Source organism: Gobio gobio (assembly GCF_949357685.1).
Source record: "Gobio gobio genome assembly, chromosome: 23".
Classification (NCBI taxonomy): domain Eukaryota; kingdom Metazoa; phylum Chordata; class Actinopteri; order Cypriniformes; family Gobionidae; genus Gobio; species Gobio gobio.
The window spans coordinates 20,253,713-20,273,544 of NC_137119.1; the positions used below are offsets into that span (position 1 = coordinate 20,253,713).

The 19,832-nt window shown below is 38.2% G+C and overlaps 1 protein-coding gene across 1 annotated transcript; it reads right to left on the bottom strand.

Moving 5' to 3' along the window:
* Positions 1–744: 744 nt before the first annotated feature.
* dcaf11 (ddb1 and cul4 associated factor 11) lies at positions 745–18,083 on the bottom strand. Its single transcript, XM_079805758.1, has 15 exons — positions 17,855–18,083; positions 16,583–16,769; positions 16,328–16,455; positions 12,252–12,370; positions 12,023–12,087; positions 11,738–11,838; positions 10,172–10,318; positions 10,014–10,068; positions 9,291–9,359; positions 7,459–7,516; positions 6,759–6,944; positions 6,485–6,638; positions 6,218–6,370; positions 6,023–6,129; positions 745–1,640 (listed from the first exon to the last, which is right to left on the bottom strand). Exons 2-15 carry the CDS (start codon positions 16,756–16,758, stop codon positions 1,533–1,535), a joined length of 1,626 nt encoding a protein of 541 aa, XP_079661884.1. The 5' UTR covers positions 16,759–16,769; positions 17,855–18,083; the 3' UTR covers positions 745–1,532.
* Between the last annotated feature and the right edge of the window lie 1,749 nt (positions 18,084–19,832).

Consider the following 19,832-nt stretch of genomic DNA (forward strand, 5'->3'; position numbering starts at 1 on the left):
GGGAAGAAGGCTAGCCGGCAGAGGTAGTGTGATGCTGGGAAACCTTGAGTTCTGCCGCCATCCATGTGGATGTTACTTTGACACTCACCACCGGCACCTACCTAAGCATTGTTGCAGACCATGTACACCCTTTCATGGAAACAGTATGCGCTGGTGGCTGTGGCCTCTTTCAGCAGGATAATGCGCCCTGCCACAAAGCAAAAATAGTTCAGGAATGGTTTGAGGGAGCACAACAACGAGTTTGAGGTGTTGACCTGGCCTCCAAATTCCCAGATCTCCATCCAATCGAGCATCTGTGGATGAACAAACAAGTATGATCCATGGAGGCCCTGCCTCACAACTTAAAAGACTTAAAGGGTCTGCTGCCAACATATTGGTGCCAGCAGATACCACAGCACACCTTCAGGGGTCTAGGAGTCCATGCCTCGATGGGTCAGGGCTGTTTTGGCAGCAAAAATGGGACCAACACAATATTATGTCGAAATGTTATGCCTGATCAGTGTATATGTTGAGTGAGTACATTGATTTTTGTATCTTTACAGATCAAGAGTAGAAAAGAGCATGTTCTCTTTAGCTTTACCTACCGGTACTATCATTACAATATAGCAAACTCTTGTACAGACTATGTGAGACACTGTCAATGTGAGTACATAAAATATGACCTCATAAATTGTTTGAAAAATAATTTTGAATGCATGTAGAATGTGAGAAATTGGCTTGAACTGTAGTTCTTTCAGCTGGCTGAAAATATTTGAGATATGATTTATAGTCCAAACAAACAAAGTTTTGCGCATAAGTTTAATTAATCTTGTAAAACAATTCTGAGTGTTTCAATGAATTCTAAATGCACTTAAATCATACACAAATCAAACCTTTGTGTCAACAGAAACATATTTGCACACACGCTCCCACGCATAAAGAAACTCACTCCCGCCCCCATAAACCCTACATCTCCACACACACTTTTAACACACATTCAGTTTTGACAAAGAAAATATTTTTTTTCTTTACATTGAACTACAAAATCAAATCCTGGACATTAATAGCAATAAAATATCTTACAATATTTAGAATTATTCCCGGAAATCTTTGCATTTTTAGAAACATGTCTAAATTATTTTGCTATATTACCATACAGTAATTTTTCAAGCAAAGCAATTGTTTTGTGCCTGAAATCATGCGTTCTTTATATCGGTGAAATTCACTCAAAGTCTTTCACTAAAGCTTAAACCTGCAGTTAAAAGGTCACCTCCGAGCTGAAAAAGAGGAGAAAGTAGGCGTGAAAGAGAAATCACAAAACGCCCTGTCCATTAATTAAATGTCATTGATCCTTTATATCTTTTTGTGCCAGTAGGCGGAGCAATGTGGAATCAAACAAACAACACTTGAAGACTCTGCCTGACACTATATCAATGTGATTTCACAAAATTCTCTGCACAAAATCAGTTGTCTTTTGAGAGTTATTTCCCGTTTCTCTTTATTCCTCCATCATCTCGTTCCTGCTGGGATGGCACCATCTACCTCTGATGTCATCAATGGCCTTTTGTTTTCGTCTCCACCACATCCACGTTCATCCTCTCCCTGTCTTTGTCCAGAAGGTGGTTCTGCGTGTGTTCCCACAAACGTATGGCGCCATCCCACTGAGCGAACATGAAAGATAAAAGAGCGGCAATGAGTTGTTGATGCACATCTTTTGATTTTGTTTTATTTGTATGATGTTTAGAGCTGCAACTAACGTTTATTTTATAATCGATAAATCTATTGATTATTTTCTGATTGTCAATTAATCCTTCAAAGTATAAGTTATCAAAGATGGTGATGCCCATTACACTAGGAAGTTTTATTTCAAATGACAGCATGCTATAATCCTGAGGTGACACTTCATCTGTCAGATATTTTAAACAACAAACGTTAACCCAGATGTGCGCTATTATTAGACACGTATCCAAGTGTTTGTGCGGAGTGTGGAAGCTAAATTAGTAATGTGCATTTCTCTCTAAAGGCGTATTCACTATTCTGTGGAGATGACGAGTCGTCGTCGCCAACTTCATCTCTGCAGCCGACACCAACTCAGAAATCACTAGTTTATTAATCAATTCTTAAAGGGGTGATGAATTGAGAAATCAACTTTCCTTTGAGCCTTTGGTATTTAAAAAGTTCATCGTGATATAAGAATAAGTTTCAGAGCTGAAAACGTCCTTGTAAGCTAAAGAAAAGCTTTTATAGACACCAGGCCCAGAAAACGAGAGATCTCAGAATATGTCGACCACTGACGTAATAGAATGCATAAGCACCGCCTCAAGCCCGCCCACCGACTCGTGGAGCTAAACGATGCCGGTTTCTGCTCACCTGTGTAAGACATTGCGTTTGTTCGCTTCATTTCACCGTGGAATCGATTGTAAACAAGATAGAGGTCTCGACTAGGGATGCACGATATATCGGCAACATATCGTTATCGGCCGATAAATTATTATTTTTGATGTTATCGTTATCGGTCCAATAAGAAAATTTGACCGATATAGTCAAGCCGATAGATAATGTATTATTTCCTTCAGCTGAGACGGACGCGCTGTCCACCATGATGGGTTTGAATTGCTCTAAATATGTTTGGAATCACTTCGAAAAGGAAAATATAGTTATGTGCAACATGTGCAGCACAAGTCTTCTATAATCTACATAAAATGATAATGAGAATAGAATAGGCTGTAAAAGAGCGTTGTGTTTCAGCTTGTTTGTTGAGGGAAGAGCGCGCCCACGGAGTTACACCTTCATGACGAGCACAGTCAAGTTCGCTTGTGCATTCACAGCCTTTTGTGCCATTGTAAGTTGTAATATTATATTTATTATTATTCTGTGTATGTAATATCATATAGGATGCGTTTGGTTGAGTTAATAAACGATGCAGTAAAGCACTTCATTGTACCGGTCTTTAGCTTCAGCGCGCGCCCACGGAGTTACACCTTCATGACGAGCACAGTCAAGTTTGCTTGTGCATTCACAGCCTTTTGTGCCATTGTAAGTTGTAATATTATATTTATTATTTTGTGTATATAATCCCATATAGGATGCGTTTGGTTGAGTTAATTAACGATGCAGTAAGGCACTTCATTGTACCGGCGCGCGCATTTCAAACAGAAATGCACAGCATTAATAACTGGGACTGTCCTATACATAACACTGCAATGAGAATATTTCTGTTATAAAACGTAGTGAATTATCTGGGTTTAGTTGTTTTTCAGCGCGCTGTTGTGGGAAGCGTCAACAACGCATTCTGACCAGCACAGTCAAGTTCGCTTGTGCATTCGCGTCATTTTAAGCATATTTAAGTCGTAATATTACGTTTTTGTAGTATAAACATTTGATTAAAGTCATATAGGATGTGTTTCGTTAAGTCAATAACCCGCAGTGCTTCACTGTACCGGTGATCATCTTAAGTTTCAGCACGCTCTCAAACAGGGGAAGAGCACCCACAGGAGTTATAACCCTTCACCTATGCGTGATTTTGTGCTAATATAAGTTGTAATATTATATTTATTTTGTATAAATATCTGATTGTTCTCATATATGATGCGTTTAGTTGTTACTTAAACTTCTAAGCGCTTCAGTTTATGGTTGTTCGTTCATTCTCTCCAGCTTCAGCGCGCTCTCTCAAACAGCAACATTATTCCTAATAGACTAAACTAATATTACAGATGTTTACTATTACTGTAATATTAAACATATATTTTTTTCAAAAACACAGAAGCATTATTTTTTATAATTAGCACTTTTATTGTTCTCGTATCATTTCCATCAACAATATGGTTTGATTAAAACCATTTCTTTATCGTCTGTGCGGAGGTTATTTCATGCACTTGCATTCTGATTCTTTATTATGCAGCCTAAGTAATGCTGTTCAATTACTTGTTTGCATTATTTAGGTATATTATTTTTATTTTTTAGACAATATAATTTTTGGTAACATTTTACAAATAAGGTCTCATTTTATTAATGCATTAACTATCATGAACAAACAGAGAGCAATAACCTTTGTTTATTTTAGTAATAAAATGTTTGTGTTTTGTAACAGTCCATTCACAGTTCATACCTAATGTTAAAAGACACAACTTTGGGTCTGAATCTGTTGAGATTAACATGAACTAAAATTAATAAATCCTGTTGATGTATTGTTCATTCATTGTTGGTTAACTAATACTAACAAAAAAAAAATTTGGCCATAGGAGTGTAAAATTAATTTGAAAAGGTAAGGAATCTCACACTGGTTCAAATAGGCTACTGTAGTGTATAGGTTTGATTTATGTTGAAGTGTTTGGGACATGGCTTTTAATGGTGAGCCTTTTGTTTTTGTAATCAGGCTCTCAGAGTTTATTAAAATTTGTATTTAGATTTATCGGCCAATATATCGGTTATCGGCTTTCAAATATTAAGAATTATCGGTTATCGGTATCGGCCAAAATGTTCATATCGGTGCATCCCTAGTCTCGACTGGATTTGCAGACATATTGAGATTAAAACACAATGCTGTGCCTTCTATATTGGATCCGACAGGAACGGTGCAACACACTTATGTGAGTGAAACGTGTTTTTATATGTTAGTATTGCATTGTTACAGATCATTTGATATCTATCAAATCGCGCGCGTGTGTGTGTACGATTCGCAGTAATATTCACTGATGATCGGGCCGACCAAGTAATACAGAAATAACATTCCAGTCAATCGCGGGTGGATGAGAGATGAATAATTGTGTTTGTTTGATAAAGATATTTTTCGATCCCTGTGACCGTTTCTCCAGACGCTTTCAAAACAATTTCCACATGTACTGAGGGGAGCTGAAGCTCATTAAATATGCAAATTTTATCAAATCCTAGCCGTGAGCGTTTACTTCCAAGTCTTCAGTGCGGCACGCCCATCAAACGGCACAACCGTTTTTCAGAGAGCCTCAAAACCAGGGTAGAAAATAGCCTATTACTTTTTCATTATGATGTTTTCGAATGTAAAAACCACGGGAACGTCATAAGTTGACCTCAGACCACAGTATAAAAAAATAAAAAAACATTCACATCCATAATCACTTTTGCTGGTGCGCTGAGGCAAGTTTTATGCTTGCACTTGAGCGCTTAATTCATATTTTAAATACTCATTATTATGGTTTAGTATTTCTCTGTAATGTAGAACAATACATGCATGATTTTTTCCCCAAACCAGTTCGGCGGAAATCCCCGCCCAGCAACCAATTTCATTGGCTGAGGTTACAGTGACGGGTAGGTTTAGGGATCAGGGTTGGATGTCGTTATTGTGATTGACATGGCCAATGAATTGTTTAGAATCAGCTCCAGGGCGGGATTTCCGCTGAACTGATTTGGGGGGAAAAGAATCACGCACGTTACATATAGGGGTAGATTTGCACATAAGGGGCAGGTTGCACATTAGCACCATATTTTGGATTTACTAATGACACACAGTGAAAAATGTACGCTGAAAAGACACGTACAGGGTAAATTTTGCGGCTGACCTTATTGCATTTGTAGGAGTTTCCATTTCAGACGCAAAATTTATGCGCGGAGAGTATTAAAATGAATCATGCAAGGTAGTTTGCGCTTGTCAATTTACTGGTAAACCAGACGCAAATTTGCGCTGCTCTTGGTAGATTGCGTTGGTCATTATGGAATTGATCCGACTGTGTTTGTTCTTTAATTTGCACGTCGTCAGTAGATCACGTGTCGTGCAGAACGTTCCACTCCCATCGCCACTTTTTTGGAATTGTGTTCTTACACTAATTTGCTTTGTTTGGTAAATCTGGCCCATAATGTTCTTTCTCAGCCCTGAAACTGATAACCCCCCCCGTTTGAATGCAAACGTATTGAGCAGGGTTGTCATCCTATTCATTGGCATCTGCTCTAGGGACATGACAGGGGGATGAACATAAACATTGAGATACAATGATTAATGTATTCCATGCAAATCGATATATTCTCACAATTGACTACATCATTAATAGTATTAAACAGTGGTTTTACTTACAGAGCTGCTGACCATGTTGTTGTGATACGGGTGCCAGCTGACGTCCCTCACACATGCGTCATGATTGGACAATTTGCACACAACGGATCCCGTCAACACATCATAGACTACAAAAAAGATGGGAAAAGGTGAAATTATGCAGATTTGAATAATACGACTATTTCACACTTTGTTACGCATTTTTTATCAACTTACTGACGATTTTGCCTGTTGAACAGCCTGTGTAAATAAACTTCTGTCCAGTGCTGAATTCAGGGGAAAAGCGGCACCGAATGAGCGTGTGCAAAACCCCGTGACCCCTGTAGGTCATCACAGAGGTGTCACCGGTCAGCTTATGCCTCTTTAGTGCTGCAGGGCAACAAAATGACAAGTGTAAACAGGTGCTTTGTGTTTATGTGTACAATTAAGGTTGAAAATAAACCAGTTTTGGTCTATAAAAGTTACTCAAGCATGTTAACACACCTCTCTGAGGAACCTGCTGCCAGCGGTAGTCCCAGTTCTGTTGTGTGACAGCGAGTCGTGAGGCCGCGAGTCCCTCTTTGGGTGAAAACTTCCTCACGTCCCACAGCTTAATGGTCTGATCTTTGGAGTTGCTGATCAAGTATCGAGCGTCACCCTTCAAGAAAACATACAAATGCTGCTTAAAAAGCGTATATTCACATATGAATATATTGATGTAATAACTGTAGTGCAAATCACAGCGTCTTGACAATGACAGTATGGATTGCTATTATACCTTGCTGTGTATGAAGGTGATTCCATCTCTGTGTCCAGCCAGTTGACCCACAGGCTGTGGTCTGTCTTCTCTGAGTGTACGTCTGTCCCATACCTTACACAGAGCATCATCACTGCCTGAGAACAGCAGCTGCGATGAACTGTCTGCAAACGCAACAGCATTCACATCATCCTCATGAGCGTCAATCTGGAAGACGGAGAGATGAAAAAAGAAATACACATGAGTCATTCTACAAAGGGCAATGTCTGGATAATGTTCTTACTAAATCTATCATGCTTATCAATGACCACATTCAATTCAGAGCGATAGACCTTTGCTTTGATGCACTGAGACCGGGAAGCTGTAAAGATTATGCAAGGAATAAGGTCACAGGACGGCTGAGATTTATAACAGATTGACAGTAGAGCTAACTTAATTTGATAAAGAAATAATAATCCATTAGAAGGTAAAAATCTTGCACATTAATCCAAGGAAAAAAAGGCCACAAAAATATTTATTTGGATACCAATGGAACAGAAAAAAGTGACACGTGCAGTAGGTGAAATGTGACAAAACCATTTTGACTTTTCATTTACTAAGGATGGGGTTCTTGTCACTTTTCAATAGTTTAAATCAATATTTTTATAAGAATTGTCTCTCTAGAGAAGGTTTTTATTCTTGTTATTGTTATTCTTGTTTATTCTTAACATGTGAAACATACCTTCAGAGTTCTCTTGTTTTGTTCACGATCAAACACATACAGGCAGCCATCGTTTGCACTGTTTGATAAAGATAAAGGTACCTCAGAAAGAGTATACGAAATTTACGAAATACGAAAACATACACTTTACTTTTTTCATGCAAGTTAGAAATTATGCCTGTTAATAGATAGATAGACAGATAGATAGATAGACAGACAGACAGACAGACAGACAGACAGACAGACAGACAGACAGACTATATTACCAATAGTTTTGGGACGCCTGCCTTTACATGCACATGAACTTTAATGACATCCCATTCTTAATCCGTAGGGTTTAATATGGAGTTGGCCCACCCTTTGCAGCTATAACAGCTTCAACTCTTCTGGGAAGGCTTTCCACAAGGTTTAGGAGTGTGTTTATGGGAATTTTTGACCATTCTTCTAGAAGCGCATTTGTGAGGTCAGGCACTGATGTTGGATGAGAAGGCCTGTCTCTGCTCTAATTTATCCCAAAGGTGTTCTATCATGTTGAGGTCAGGACTCAGTGCAGGCCAGTCAAGTTTCTCCACACCAAACTTGCTCATCCATGTCTTTATGGACTTTGCTTTGTGCACTGGTGCGCAGTCATGTTGGAACAGGAAGTGGCCATCCCCAAACTGTTCGCATAAAGCTGGGAGCATGAAATTGTCCAAAATGTCTTGGTATGCTGAAGCATTAAGAGTTCCTTTCACTGGAACTAAGGGGCCAAGCCCAACCCCAGAAAAACAACCCCACTCCATAATCCCCCCTCCACCAAACTTTAAACTTGGCACAATGCAGTCAGGCAAGTACCGTTCTCCTGGCAACCGCCAAACCCTGGCAACCGCCAAACTCGTCCATTGGATTGCCAGACAGAGAAGGCGATTCGTCACTCCAGAGAACATTTCTCCACTTCTCTAGAGTCCAGTGGCGGTGTGCTTTACATCACTGCATCCGACGCTTTGCATTGCAATTGTTGATGTAAGGCTTGGATGCAGCTGCTCGGCAATGGAAACCCATTCCATGAAGCTCCCAATGCCCTGTTCTTGAGCTAATCTGAAGGCCACTCAAAGTTTGGAGGTATGTATGTAGCTATGTAATCAACTCTGCATATTGTGCACCTCAGCATGCGCTGACCCCGCTCTGTGATTTTACGTGGCCTACCACTTCGTGGCTGAATTGCAGTTGTTCCCAATTGCTTCCACTTTGTTATAATACCACTAATAGCTGACCATGGAATATTTTGTACTGAGGAAATTTCACGAATGGACTTATTGCACGGGTGGCAACCTATCACGGTACCATGCTTGAATTCACTGAGCTCCTGAGAGCGACCCATTCTTTCACAAATGTTTGTAGAAGCAGTCTGCATGCCTAGATACTTGATTTTATGGAGGGGTGTGTGTCCCAATTTTGGCAATATAGTGTAGATAGATAGATATGCAGACAGACAGATATATATAGATATGCAGACAGACAGATATATATATATATATAGATATGCAGACAGACAGACAGACAGACAGACAGACAGACAGACAGACAGACAGACAGACAGACAGACAGACAGACAGACAGACAGACAGACAGACAGACAGACAGACAGATAGATAGATAGATAGATAGATAGATAGATAGATAGATAGATAGATAGATAGATAGATAGATAGATAGATAGATAGATAGATAGATAGATAGATAGATAGATAGATAGATAGATAGATAGATAGATAGATAGATAGATAGATAGATAGATAGATAGATAGATAAACATTAATGTTGAATTAATAAAGGACATTTTAAGTATGAAGGCCATAGTATAAGATACTGACCCGCCTAAAATCTCTTTCCCATCTGTGGACGCTGTCAGTGAGAAAACACAGAACCTCCTTTCATCAGGACTGAAAAGAAAAAAAAAACATCTGTCAGCATCAGCAACCCTGAATATGAACAACTACAGTCATTTCCATGGCAGTTAAATATACCTGACAGGCTATATTGAAACATAAACAAATATAAATCTTTGAACATAAGAACGTATTTCCATTCACACAGCTCTACCTTACTTGGGGATGAACAGAGCAAGACCAAACCTCTAAAAGCATAATATTACAGTTATGTCAGCAGTATCACAGCATAGTGACTAAATGTCATGCAATGCAGAGAAGACGTCAAAATGGTGATGTGAATTTAATGGGAGAGGCAAAAAGACACGCTGGAAAAGTCATCTATTGGAATTATTAGCATTTCTGAGTGGCGTTATGACACTTTAACTAGAATTTAAATATAGGAGGGTTGCTGTTCTTGCATATTCAGAAACAACAAATACCTGTTATTAGTGCTATATATTTTATTATCCTGAAGTGTGTTATTTCTGCAACACTTCCTTCAGATTTCACTTTGCCAGCGTGTTTAGATGTGTTTAGCTCATGTGATGGTTGTATCGATGAATGGTTATGGAAATCTCTTCTATTGTCTATCATCTACATGAAGAGGAAGCGTACATGTGATTACCTGAATTTTAATGCTATAATGTACTATGAGGAAACACTAACTTGAGGTCCAGAGCGGTGTGTGTTTCATTGTCTCCATCTACACTGCACACATGGACTAAAGAGAGAGAGAGAGAGAGAGAGCACAGACGCATGTGCATTAGAGCAGTCAATGACAGTAGTGCCAACAAAACAGCTTAAGTGACCTGTCCCTGTCTTACTGTAGTCAGACCAACTGGAGTAGAGCACACAACTTGCATCAGGTGTAAAACACACATCCAGAATGCTCCAGCCCACGTCTCTGGCCTTCACGGTCTTCTTTAGTGCAAAACGGCCCCTACTAGTATCATATAACCTGATATTCTGGTCTATAAAAACAGAGACAGAAAAAAAGAGTATAAGACATGGACTACCGTTCAACTTTGGAGTCAGTAAGATTTTTAAACATGTTTTTGAAAGAGGTCTCTTTCCTAAAGGGTTCGCGTACAGTGCACGTGAAGCAAATTTCGTCACCAGAATAGTAAGAGCACCGCATGGTTTTTGTAATCATCATGTGCAGGTTACACATGCGCATTGAATTTGTTGTGCACTAATCATTTGTTCCAAAAAACTGGCCTGGGCCGTTGTTTCACAGTATAAAATGAAACTAAAAAGCATGGGACAACAACAACAAAAATACCTGAGTCTGCAACAACAACAGACAACAGAAGTGCTTGTGTAAGGGGGTTATGAGATAGCCCGCAACTATTTCATAACTATCTCATAGGGGTGTAACAGTACGGTGAAGTCACATTGTGTCTGTCCTTTTTACAAGCTGTTTTAATATTGACGTCTTTCCGCGGTTGAAACACTGATCGAGCGATTACACGACATAATATGATACGTTTCAGTATACTGTAATGTATCCTCGATTCCTCGACATACCTTAATATATTAATTCATGTTTATTCTTTAGGAAGAAGTGATCTTGTACACAGATGATAGTGTTCACACGCGCCCGCTTGAACTGACACGCCTATACCGTGATCAGTCACGCCGTATTAAAGAGCGTCAAAACGCCATTTATCGTTTGAATCTCGTGATAAAATGGACTGAATACTTAGTACTTAGCGCTTAAAATAAGCTGACTGTTCCGCTCGGTACACGTGTGCAGCGAAGCAAAAGCCCAGTACCGAAACACCCCTAAAGCAAAGTTTAAAAGAAAACATTTTATCGGTCATAACTTCTGGAGAAAAATAGTGCACTAAGATAAAACTTTGTAGAGTGCATGTGTCGATCGCGCATGCTATCAAATGGAGTATACTTTGAAAGGCTACGCGTGCGACTGTATGCATACGTTAGCGTTCGTTAAAAAAGTATACTTTGGGATTATACTCACCAAAGCTGCATTTATTTGATTAAAAATACAGTAAAAACAGTAATATTGTGAAATATTATTACTATTTAAAATAATAAGTGGATTGTTCAGGATTATTAGATGAGTTTAAAGTTGGGAAATAGAAATCTTTTGCAACATTATAAATGTCTTTACTGTGACTTTTGGTCATTTGATGCATTCTTTTTTAATTAAAATATAATTTATTTATTTTTTAAAACGTACTGACCCCGAACTTTTGAATGGTAGTATAAATAAACTAAAATTAAAGCCAAAAAAAGACAGAAACATTTACACTACAGGACTTCAGTACAGCTTTGTTATGCATTTGAACATGTCTGAGATGTGCATTTGGAAAATACTAAGCATAGAAAATAAACACTAAAAACAAAGTCCTGAATTCCAGTTTCACCTTGGCATGCAGACAGGAACATGTTTCCCTCATCACTGTAGACTCCACAAAAGACTTTCTGCTGATAAGTGTCTTTGTATACCACATGATTGGGCAAGAAACTATGAAGAAATAAATATGGATTACTACATGTATGCAAAGACTAATCAGTTTTAGAAGCAGAAAGAAAAAAAATCTCCCTATTTGAAATGTAAAAACATCTCTGCTGGTGCATCTCTGAGTAGCATATAAATGGTTAAAATATGCACTATTATCGTTGTAGCATCGCATTTATATTACACTTACTGTGAACGGATACGGCTGCACTCTCCATGAGAAAAACTTGACCCACGACAACGTCCCTGTTCCCGCTTCAAAAAGAAATACACAGTTAGATTATAGGAAATTGCACACTTCTGTACACAACCATGAATATTTTTTGGATAATGTGGCTAAAGTAGTGAAAACAGGAAATAGCAAAATAGTAAAAAGATATCCTGTAAATGAAAAATACAAAAGTATAAACACATCTTACCTCTGCCAGCATATGTGTGAAACTGTTTTTGCCCTTTAAGCCTGAGGAAGCAGTGGCAAGCAGGATCTGAGTGTGGATCTCACTGCGGTCCACTTCCTGTGTGTCTGGTTGGGCATCCACTGAGTGAGAATAAATAAGGCATATTAATAAATAATAAATAACGTAGATCATTATAATATTAATAAATAAATAACATAGAACCCAGAGTGAACTAGTCCTTTAAATACCTTCAACGTAAAGGTGGATCCTGCAGTAGGTTAATTTTTTGCTTAAAGGTCCCATGACATACATTTTTTTTAAACATTAATACAAGTTCCCCTAGCCTGTTTATGGTCCCCCAGTGGCTAGAAATTGATATACACTGTGTGCAGAATTATTAGGCACGTTGATTTTCTGATCATATTTTTTTTCCAGGCACATTTGACCAATTCCAAACCACAGTAATCCTAATAACTACTATTAATTTAGTATTTAATAATGTATAAGTGATATATAATTGTTCATGAAGGCTGGAAATGAAAAACACTTTATATTCAGGTGTGCAGAATTATTAGGCATGTTTTCTTTTACAGATAAATTGAGCCAAAAAAGAGATTTAACTCAGACTGAAAAGTCAAAAATGATTAAATGCCCATGAGGATACAATACTAATGCAATACTAGACATTGCAGTTAAGGCATGACCATTGGACAGTGAAATGCTCATTGGGTCAGCAAGATCATACAAAAACATGTGGCGGAGAAAAGACACCTGTTAACTGCAAAATAATACAAAATTAAGCTGAAGAATTAAGTGTGAAACCATCAGGAACCCTTTAGTGTCCAGCGCCACCATTTTCCAAAGCTGCAACCTACCTGAAGTCTGCAAAAGTGCAAGGTGTCAGGATCTCAGAGACTTAAATTAGGTAAAGAATCCAAAAAAATGACCCCCACTAAATAAGAATCACAAGCTGAAGTGTTGTAAAATACATGAAGAAGTTTTTTTATAGGCTTTATAGACAGATAGGTTGAGAGTTACTCTTGAAGGACCAGCACCACATCCTCTTGCACCACTGTTCATCTTTTCATCTTCCAGAATCTGGCAGTAAGTTTTGGGAGTTCATTTTTAGTCCATCTCTGCAAAACGGACTTCAGGATAGGAGATGGACTAAAAATGAACCTGGAAAAAAAATATGATCAGAAAATCAACGTGCCTAATAATTCTGCACACAGTGTAGGTGTAAACCAAGCCCTGGGTATCCTGCTCTGCCTTTGAGAAAATTAAAGCTCAGATGGGCCAATCTGGAATCTTCCCTATATGTCGTCATACAGGGAAAGGTTACCTCCTCTCTGGAGAAAATGGATTCAGTTTGTTTTTTTTACATTTAATTTAGTCGCAATGTCAGCACAGGCTTTACAACCAGACTTTTACGATATGGATTCGACAGCACCGCCACAAACAGTGAGTAACGGCCTGTTCACACTGGGACGATTTTCACGCGCGTTTATCGCCGACGTTTAACGCCTCGTGACTAAACAATGGGCGCCAATGTGAGTGTGCACACCGACGCGTAAAACGCCAGGCGTAAAAGCGTAATTTAAAAAAAAACGCCTCGGGTTCGTTTTTTTATTTTGACGCGGCGCGTTAAAAACTGGCCGACCAATGAGATCAGCGCTTTTGTTCACGTGCCTGGAGCTGCTGAAGTGACAGTAAAACAAGATTTGGTGGCGCTCAAGCACAAAACGGTCTTGCCGAGCACACATTGATACGAAGAAGAAGTAGTAAGTAGACAAAGAAGAAGATGGGCTGCTAATGCTGCTTGCCAGTTAGCAAAAAGTGTGTGAATGGTTTTGCCATAGACATAATATGTCTGTGGTTTTGGCAAGCACATAAATACTGTCTCTCCTTTTCTTCTGTGTGACAAGCGAGTGTCAGAAGCGTAAGTGCCGCAGCACCATCTTGTGTACCGGGAGCGCATCTACTGAATGTGCACGTTCACTCGGCGCATCGCCAGTGGAAATCGCTTGGGTGTGAACACTCAAGACGTGCAGAAAAACGTCACGAAAAACGCTGGCGATAAGCGCGTGCGATATTCGTACCGGTGTGTACAGGCCTTAACAGTGTTCATTAATGCCTGATCTGTGATCAGTGATTTCTGATGTGTAGCTAATCTTTCAAGTTCACGCAGACTTTCTTTCTTTTCATTCTAAATCGTTTAATACTGTTTGTGCCAGTGCTACCAAGCCAGTGACTAAACAATCAACTTCACATTGTTTCTCTAAGTAGCATGAAACAAATCTCTTATTAAAATTGTGATTAAACTACAGAGAGCGATCAAGGAACACTCTCTTTATAATGTTCGAAGCTGTCAATCATACGTTGTGAGTATATCTGCACACTAGGGCTGTCACTTTTTATTCGATATTCGAATATGTATTCGAACATGACGTGAAATATCCGTAATCGAACTATAAATAAACTATCCGGTTTTTAAAGTGCCATGCACGGGTGCTGGCATCCGCGAATATTGCTGAAACGGGTGAAAAACATCCTAACTGTGTCGGATACGGGTGCGGGTCGGCTCAGACAAGGGAGAACACGGGTCTAAACACGGGTTTTAAACAGTCACATGCAAACAAATATATATATATAAAATTATATGTATGTATATTGTAAATGTACAAAATCATCTACAATACATATGCCTTGCCTGTATTTCAAGATGATAAAATAATTGAAAATTCATATTAGTTTGTGTCCGTGCAGCAAGCGCGCGCCCTCCCAGGAGAATCACAACCGCGCGCGCGATCTACCTGCACTCGTCGAGATGGATCCTGAGGAGTTGAAGAAAAGATAGCCGCAAATGTGGAAGTTCATCGCTGAGGAAGCACGCAGATAACTGTGGTAACAAACCAAGCACACGCAGTTCTATCGAACAGTATTTTTGTTATGTTTCCTGAGTTTGGTCTCTTAATAACACTGTCTTAGTAAGCCACGTTAAACGTTTTCTTATAGCCTAATGGCTTTCTATGGGAGAAAAACGCTTAACGTGGAATTAAAAACGTTGCGTTCATATTCTTGTGGATATTCGAATATATTAGAATACATTGCTTGATATTTGATATCCGTTCGAATTAGATTTTTCTCAAAAATGACAGCCCTACTGCACACTACCCAAACTCCCGTTATAATGAATGCCGCTGTTATGCTGCACATCGAAGCTCTTCCTTTATTCATATCGATGTTGTGTTAGCTGTTTGTTGTGGCGAAAGCATTTTGTGAGAGAAATAGTGTTGCAATGATGAGATCACTGCATTCACGCGATCAACAGACTGCCTGTCTACTCAATGCTCATCACTGCAGCCGTTCATGTGATGGGAAAAGATCTCAAAATAATGCTATAATCAACACTTTCACGATTCGTTCATCTCGACGGCTGTACTAGTAAAAAAAACGTAGTAAAAGCATTCAAGAGGGGTTCCAATCCACATGTAATATGCATTTCAAACGCAAAGATATCAGCCAATTACAGCAGTGCACGTTTACACTGAAGTCTCACAGCACACACGCCCCTTCAAACAAAGCATTCAAGCCAGAGGGCTAAAATCAGGATAGAAAAATGCCTTTTATTTCTAAATTATGACATTTTAGGATGTAAAAATCGTACTAACAATATAAGTACACCTCAGGACATTTTTTTTTAAAGGGGCTATATGCGTTTTTCTGAAATTTAAACTCGCGACTGACACCTGTGGCCAAAAAACAGAACTGCTCTTATTTTCTGCTAGCTCTCGCAGCGGTGGTGACGTCACATCAGCAGACAGCGCGGGAAAAAAAAGACCCGCCAGAAAATAGGAAAAATAGGATACAGGCTTATAGGTGCACCCACTGTGAGCGGACAATGTGTCAGTATGCTCATCAGGAGATGTTTGAGTCATAAATGGTAAAATAAAAAGGCTATTGTTACGTTTATTTTTGGGAAAAAGTTGCATATAGCCCCTTTAAATCCACATCATTGGACCTTTAATTTTCTCACAAATTCCATACACTGGAAGCTGCAGTAGCCACTAATGGCTAAATGTGTCCATTATACTCACCTGGAGGGTCATATCGATGTCCTAACCGCCCATCCCAGGCACCATCGCTGTCCTCATCAGAGTCTGAATATGACTGCACAAGCTGCAGGCCTGTCGCTCCACTTCCATGGACCAGGCGCACCTGGCCCCTATAGTAGAGGGGAAAAAAAGGGAACACTTTGAATTATCCATATGAAGAAAAAAAAAGTTGCGAAACATTTGCAGCCCAGGCAAAAGTATCTCCAAATAAATGTCATGTGGGTTATGTATATTTACCTCCGCAGTAGGTACGCCAGAACTTGAGCTAAGTCAACGTCCTCTTCAGATTCTGACTGTCTCTCTGCCTGTGTTTGACCCGTCTGATTGGAATTCTGGTTGGGTTCTGGTTCTGACTGGTCTGGGTTGCTACTAGAGCCCCGACCGGACATCCCAGAACTGGACTGAGAGCCCATAGACTGATTGTCTGGAAAAATCATTAATACAGCCATAAGCAATAGAGGCAGTCACTTTCATGACATTAAAAAAAGGCAAGAAATAAAGCTAGAATTTCCTTAAAGACATTGAACACCTGTAATACAGTGATTAATATGACATACACTTAAACAATAAAAAAATGTCAGTGTCACATGATCCTTCAGAAATCATTTTAATATGCTGAATTGCTGCTCAAGAAACATTTCTTATTATCAATATTGAAAATGGCTGTGTTGTTTAATATTTTTGTGGAAACAGTAATACTTTGACAAATAGAAAGTTCAATAGAACAGCATTTGTTTTGAAACAGAAATCTTTTGTAACATTATAAATGTCTTTACTGTCACTTTTGATCAATTTCTGCATCTTTGCAGAATTAAAGTATTAATTTCTTACTAAAGGGATTCTTACTGACTCCAAACTTTTGGACGATAGTGTATATGTACTTAAATTAGTGCCAAAAAAGATTTAATAATAAAAAAAACATTTATGCAACAAGACTTTAGGCTTTGTTACGCATTTTAACATGTCTAGACGTGGAGTTAAAAAAAAAAAACAAGATAAAAAAGAAAGATTTATTATAAATAATGCTAGGACTCCCTTAAAGACATTGAACACCATTTCTCTAGTAATACTGTAACGTTAAATAATATGACACCCATGATATACCTGTCCAAAAAGTTGTGATGAACATAACGCATAAATATTACGACAAAATGAACACTGGCGTAGTGCATTTATTGTGGGATGTGTCAGTATTTTTGTTTTGAGGAATTATAACATTAAACATGCGATTAAAATTTGGTAAATAAATGTTGATATGCAGCTGATAAAAGACTGTGATGTAACTGACAGCAGACAATGCTAAAATGACAGCATAGAATTAAAAACAGCAAATGACATGGGGCGAACACTTCATATAATGGTTATATATTTACAAACTAAGAGTTTAAAAAAGCTAAATATATAAAAGCTTCCTAGTTACACTAAACATACCTCCAAAACAGCCCTTTGTTTATAAGTTAGCGTTCACGCTAGCACACTGTAAGCGACCTACAAAAGCGAGACACCTACCAGTGAAATGATAACAGCGCTTTGACAGCTCTTTTACTCCGTTGGTTTATTGCTGCAGACCTCGAAAAATAACCACAAAATATTGTTGTCAAAAACGAAGCTTGTAAACGTGGGAGTTCCGTATGCTGAGCGCTTCTATTTCCCTGAGTTGTTTTCAAGATTCTCCTGGATCGTAACGCGCCATGTTGTTTACGGTCTCGAGACTCGCCTTCCTATGGTCACGTGACACACAGACGCTCTCCCAAACAGAGCAAACACAAAAATAATAGAAACAGTACATTGACATAAGTGAATGTAGGTCATTGACAGTGAAATTGTGTATTGAAAATATTTATTTTCCAACAACAAACCTTTAAAACTATACTACAAATAGGCAGGAATAGGTTTTTTTTTTTTTTTTTTTTTTGCTATGTCATAAGGAGCTTGCTCAATCCCAAAACATCCAAATGTGCTATTCAGGGTTGTGGCCCCAACAGTAAAACTTTGAACTTGACACTGTAGACTAGCAACAATCGACTAATCTTTTCACAATTTTTCATATTATTGAAGTAATTGCTGTTTGTGAATTGTAGGCCACACTGTTCACTGGGAAAAAAATGTTGTATATCAACGGGCCTTCTCTTAGAAAGGTCAGTGCTCATTATCTGACAGGTGTTTCAGACAGATCATCACTCATTTAAACTCATTTCTCACTAGAAATTTAAGGCTAATAAGTAATATATGATTTGTATAGGCTTCTTGGGATTTGTTGGGGGGGAGGGGGGGGTGCAATTCCCCGGGGCCCTAAGTGTAAGGTAGCCTACACAAAAATGTAAACTGCTAAACTATGTTTAGAAAAACTAGCTACACTACACTAAAAACAAAGAAAAATTCTACATTTAAACTACCATATGTGTAACTTTAATAAATAGACCTACAAAACATTAAATATAGTCCACTCAAATCAATCTAATATACTTAAATAAATAAAACAGAAAAATTGTCAATTATTCTGAAAAAAAACAACATAGAACAGCAAGAATTTTTAGCTGTCATCAAACACCCTAATTACCAAATAAGATTGATATGCATCCTATCGGAAAATTGTTTTTTTTATTTTTTATTAATGCCATAAACCAGAACAATAATGAGACATATTCATTCAAAGTAAAATTACAAAGTAAAATAAAACAGTGCCAGAGGACAAGAACAAAATTATAAGAGAGAGAGTGCTACTTTATACAACATCATACCTGCTTACAATGTTATGAGCTCTAATTGCGTTTTTACTTACAAAATGGAACAATAAAGCTTGAAATCATTTTTAAAACAAGAAAAGTTAAATGTTTTTTTTCTTAATTAAACGCTCCATATCCATAAAAAATTATAATAATGTATGTAAGCAATGGGAAAATACATGAAAAATTGTTTCCTTTTCACCTTTACAGAAATTACAAGATTAATCAATATCTATTTTTATTTTTATTTATTTATTAATCACAACTGCTATAAGCAGCCCAGAAACATGCATTGGCATCTGCCTTTTTGCCCTATAGCATGGATAATGATGCCAGAAAAATAAATACCCATTCAGTCTAGTACTTCTAACAATGAAAAACATCTTACCCTGACCTATTCACGGTGCAAAAATCCCCCAAAAACAATGTTTTTAAGAGCTCTTGGGTAAACCAGTAGGCCTATCATGTTGCCAACACATAATTATTAAGGACCTATTAGCAAAAGTCAAAAATGCAAAGATCAAAAGATCAAAAAATCTCCAAAATGCAATTTCCTGTCTTCCTGTCTTCCTGTCATTACCAATTGAATGACAACAAAACCGCTTCTCATCAAGATTCAAGTCATTATTCATCATTATATCAATAACCTGGTATTCTGCAATAACTGAAGCCATCAGTCTTTTGGCCTGTAGAGCATTGATGACACAATCAGAGAAATAGACATCCCCATTTCTGTTGATGCTGGATAAACTCTTAAGTTT

Bases quoted from the DNA above. Each gene is read 5' to 3' on its own strand.
- dcaf11 (XM_079805758.1), bottom strand. From the start codon at position 16,758: ATGGGCTCTCAGTCCAGTTCTGGGATGTCCGGTCGGGGCTCTAGTAGC. The intron at 12,371-16,327 runs GTGAGTATAATG...ATTCTCACTCAG, and splicing joins ACATCGATATGACCCTCCAG to TGGATGCCCAACCAGACACA. The intron at 10,069-10,171 runs GTAAGACAGGGA...CTCTCTCTTTAG, and splicing joins CTCCAGTTGGTCTGACTACA to TCCATGTGTGCAGTGTAGAT.